This window comes from Stegastes partitus, unplaced genomic scaffold, assembly GCF_000690725.1.
Source record: "Stegastes partitus isolate 25-593 unplaced genomic scaffold, Stegastes_partitus-1.0.2 Scaffold421, whole genome shotgun sequence".
Classification (NCBI taxonomy): domain Eukaryota; kingdom Metazoa; phylum Chordata; class Actinopteri; family Pomacentridae; genus Stegastes; species Stegastes partitus.
Window position 1 is genome coordinate 357,285 of NW_007578152.1, and position 3,128 is coordinate 360,412.

Here is a 3,128-nt window from a genome sequence, read left to right on the forward strand (position 1 = left end):
GGCAGTAAAGTGTTTGTGCGAGTTAACAGTCGTGACTTCAAGACGTCAGACGTCGTGAACTTTGCTCAGACTTGGACACGATCCGACTCGTATGACGGGATGTTTGGGGGCTGAACAAACACTGAGGACTGACAAGAAGCCGCGTCAGTTTGATGAACTTGCCTACAGCAGAGTTTCAACTTCCCGTTTTCACACAGAACACAGAGAGCTCGAGGTTCTTACTGGAGCTTCACTGTCTGAACTCCAAGCAGCTGTTTCTAGGTGGCGTTTTTTTGTTTGTTTTTTATGCTCCTGTCTCATTTTTCCTCGCTGTGAATTCATGTTTACTTGAGTTACGAATGACTTCACGGTTGCACCAAAGACTGCAGAATTTTTTTATTTTTTACAGAATCTGATTTGAGCAAATGGTTAATTTTTGGCACACTTTTAAACAAGACATGAACATGAAATATCAGAATTTTAAGCTTCGATTTGGTGGATGTGCATCACAAAAATCCAGCGATGATAAATGGTCAAAGATAACATACTTTGTGGTTCAGACGGTTAAGAAACATGCAATAAAATAGAATTATAGTGTTATTAAACTATGAGAAGAAGGTCCCTGTAACACTGAACAAAGAACTGCTGCAAAACAACAACCTGTAGATTTAATCATTAAAATCTAAACTTATCTTTACTCTTTACATTCAAGGTCATAATCTTAAAAAAAAAAACTCAGCAATGTTTAAAATGCTATAAATCCTAACAAGTAAAGAAAAATTGAATTCCCTTGATTATTTATTTTACAAAAGTTGAAAAAAACTGAATCAACATGTGCAAAGTTTTTCCACGTTTTGTAAGTCAGCTGTCTGCTTTGTGGAAACACAGCCGAGAAAATCCCTGATTTTTTGTCACGTCGCTGTAGGTCTCAGCCGAGCCACTGAGGGCTTCTTAGTTGCAGCAAGGAGCGGAGAATTTTTCATTTTTTACAGATTCTAGTTTGTCCAAATAGTTTATTTTTGGCGAATTTTTAAACGAGACACGCAGAATAAAAAGACTTCAATGGAACGATTTTAAGTTTTGGGTAAATTTTCCAACACGATTGGTTCAAAGATCCGACAGTTCTTCCTGTTCAGGTTTGGGTTTTGTTGAACCGGCTAAATAAAGTCAGGCTTTGTCCAGGTGTTTGCGTTCTCAGGTGATAAGTCATTGTTGAGTTCAGGTGTTGTTGCTCCATCACAGGTGGACTCCGCCCAGGAAGCTGCTCACCTGAGTGTCCAGGTGTCCGGCTCTCCTTCAGCGCTCTGGACTAAACTGTAAGTTTGTTTTTGTCCCATGTTTAACTCTTTCTTCCTGTTTCTTTCGCTCACTTCTTATTTTATTTTCTAACTTTAGGTCCCTCTTGTGTTTAAACGTGAATCAGTTTCAACATTTAGCTGCTTTCTTGAGAAAACCGCGCAGGTATAAAACCATCGTCTCCGCCGTTAAACGACATTAATTTGAGTTAACGTCGGTGTTGCTTTGACGAAGCATTTAATTCACCTCTCGTGCGGTGCGTTGGCCGGTTACCACGGTTACAGGCAGGGGTTGATTACACAAAACTGAGACGATTTCTTCAACAGAAAGTAGGACCTCTGAGGACTGTTTTGTTCTGTACATGTGGACAAACTGTTTCCTGGAAGGAGTCGAGGTTTCTACATGTCATTTTTAAACTAAAAAAATTCAATTAACCTCGACTGTTTGAGTGAAGTTTCACTGATGCCAGTTTAAATTTCTTTTATTTGCGTATTTTACTTTCTGTAGCTTCGAGTAATTTGCATGTAATTACCTCTATAAAGCTCTGTCGAGTCCCAAAGGACAAAAAAATAAAAAAATCATCTGTCCTGCACCTAAATACCCTGCAGTGTCAGACCGGTGATTTCTATATTTTAATTTTCAGGCAATATTTGTATTTAATTCATGGTTCAGGAAACACTGACGCTCCAGCCACACGTAGGAAACACACGTTTAATACAACATACATATAAATACTTTGCACTGCAGTAACTTGTAGGTTCAGCGTGATGTCTGACGTGTGTTTTTTTTTTAGTATTTAGTGATTTCAGATCAGTTTTGAGCTGCAGCGATGCCTCGACTGCAGATATTGTTGCATTTAAGTCCCTGGAAAACTTCATGTGATGCTGCAGAGCAGAGATTTGCAGAAAATACAAACTAGTATGACCACAGTGACACATCAGGAAATGCACATATTTAAAGTATTTACCTTTGTTTACCTTCTAGATGTGCTTTTTAATGTAATCAGTATTTGTAATGAACGTCATGAAACAAGCGAGGTTGGGTTTAAGCTAACCTAAAGGACTGTTTTTGTAACTTCCATCCCCATAAACGTGCAAAGGAAGGCTAAGATGGTCAAAATAGTCAAATAGAAGAAAATTAATCAGCAAAATTTGCGATAATCGATCGTTCTTTACCATTTTTTGAGCAATAATTTGGAATATTTGCAGGTTCCAGCCTCATGTGTGAAGGTTTGATGTGCTTTTATTGTTTATTATAAAACATTTCATTGTGTTTTACGTTTTGTTCGACTTTAGTTTGTTTATTTGTCGTGAAAAATGCGCAGCATCATTTAAACTTTTTCTCTGCTGTGTCATGTGCCAGTGTTTCCATTGAAAGTCCGACAGAAACTGGTTTATTTGATGCTTTTGATCCTCTTTTGCGTCTGTCAGCTAGAAACCTTTAAAACTCTCCGTGTCGATGTTAAACTGACTGAACATTAAAGGACTGAAGCTTCCAGTGGACCTCAAAGTGCTGCTCTTCACTTCACTGCGGCTCATCGACGCCATCTGCTGGACTGATGTGAAAAGTTCAGAAACACAAGACAAGAGCCGGTTAATTGAGGAGCAGCATGAAGCAGGATGAATGAATCTGTGTTTCTTCTGCAGGTGAAGGTGTGAGCTGCACGAGTTCAGCAGCATGAATCGGTGTGAAGACTCCAACATGCTTCTGTGTGGGGAACACGAGAACCAGAACAAAGCTCAGAGGTGAGATCGAGATGAGATTAGAATTTGATAATCCCACAACCTATTAAAGAACTGTTAGACCAGGGGTGTCCAATCCTGGTCCTGGAGGGCCACAGTCCTGCATGTTTT

General features: G+C 39.3%; 1 protein-coding gene across 2 annotated transcripts in view; it reads left to right on the top strand.

The window, feature by feature from the left end:
* LOC103360213 (NACHT, LRR and PYD domains-containing protein 3-like) overlaps window positions 1–3,128 on the top strand; it is a 61,156-nt gene that overhangs the window by 4,065 nt on the left and 53,963 nt on the right. The window contains exons 2-3 of one of the 2 annotated variants that reach the window (XM_008285896.1): window positions 1,222–1,295; window positions 2,706–3,020. In XM_008285896.1, coding sequence (XP_008284118.1) covers window positions 2,953–3,020 — 68 coding nt within the window. In that variant the 5' untranslated portion in view covers window positions 1,222–1,295; window positions 2,706–2,952. The remainder of the gene's footprint in view (window positions 1–1,221; window positions 1,296–2,705; window positions 3,021–3,128) is intronic. The other variant, XM_008285897.1, reaches the window with a different exon arrangement.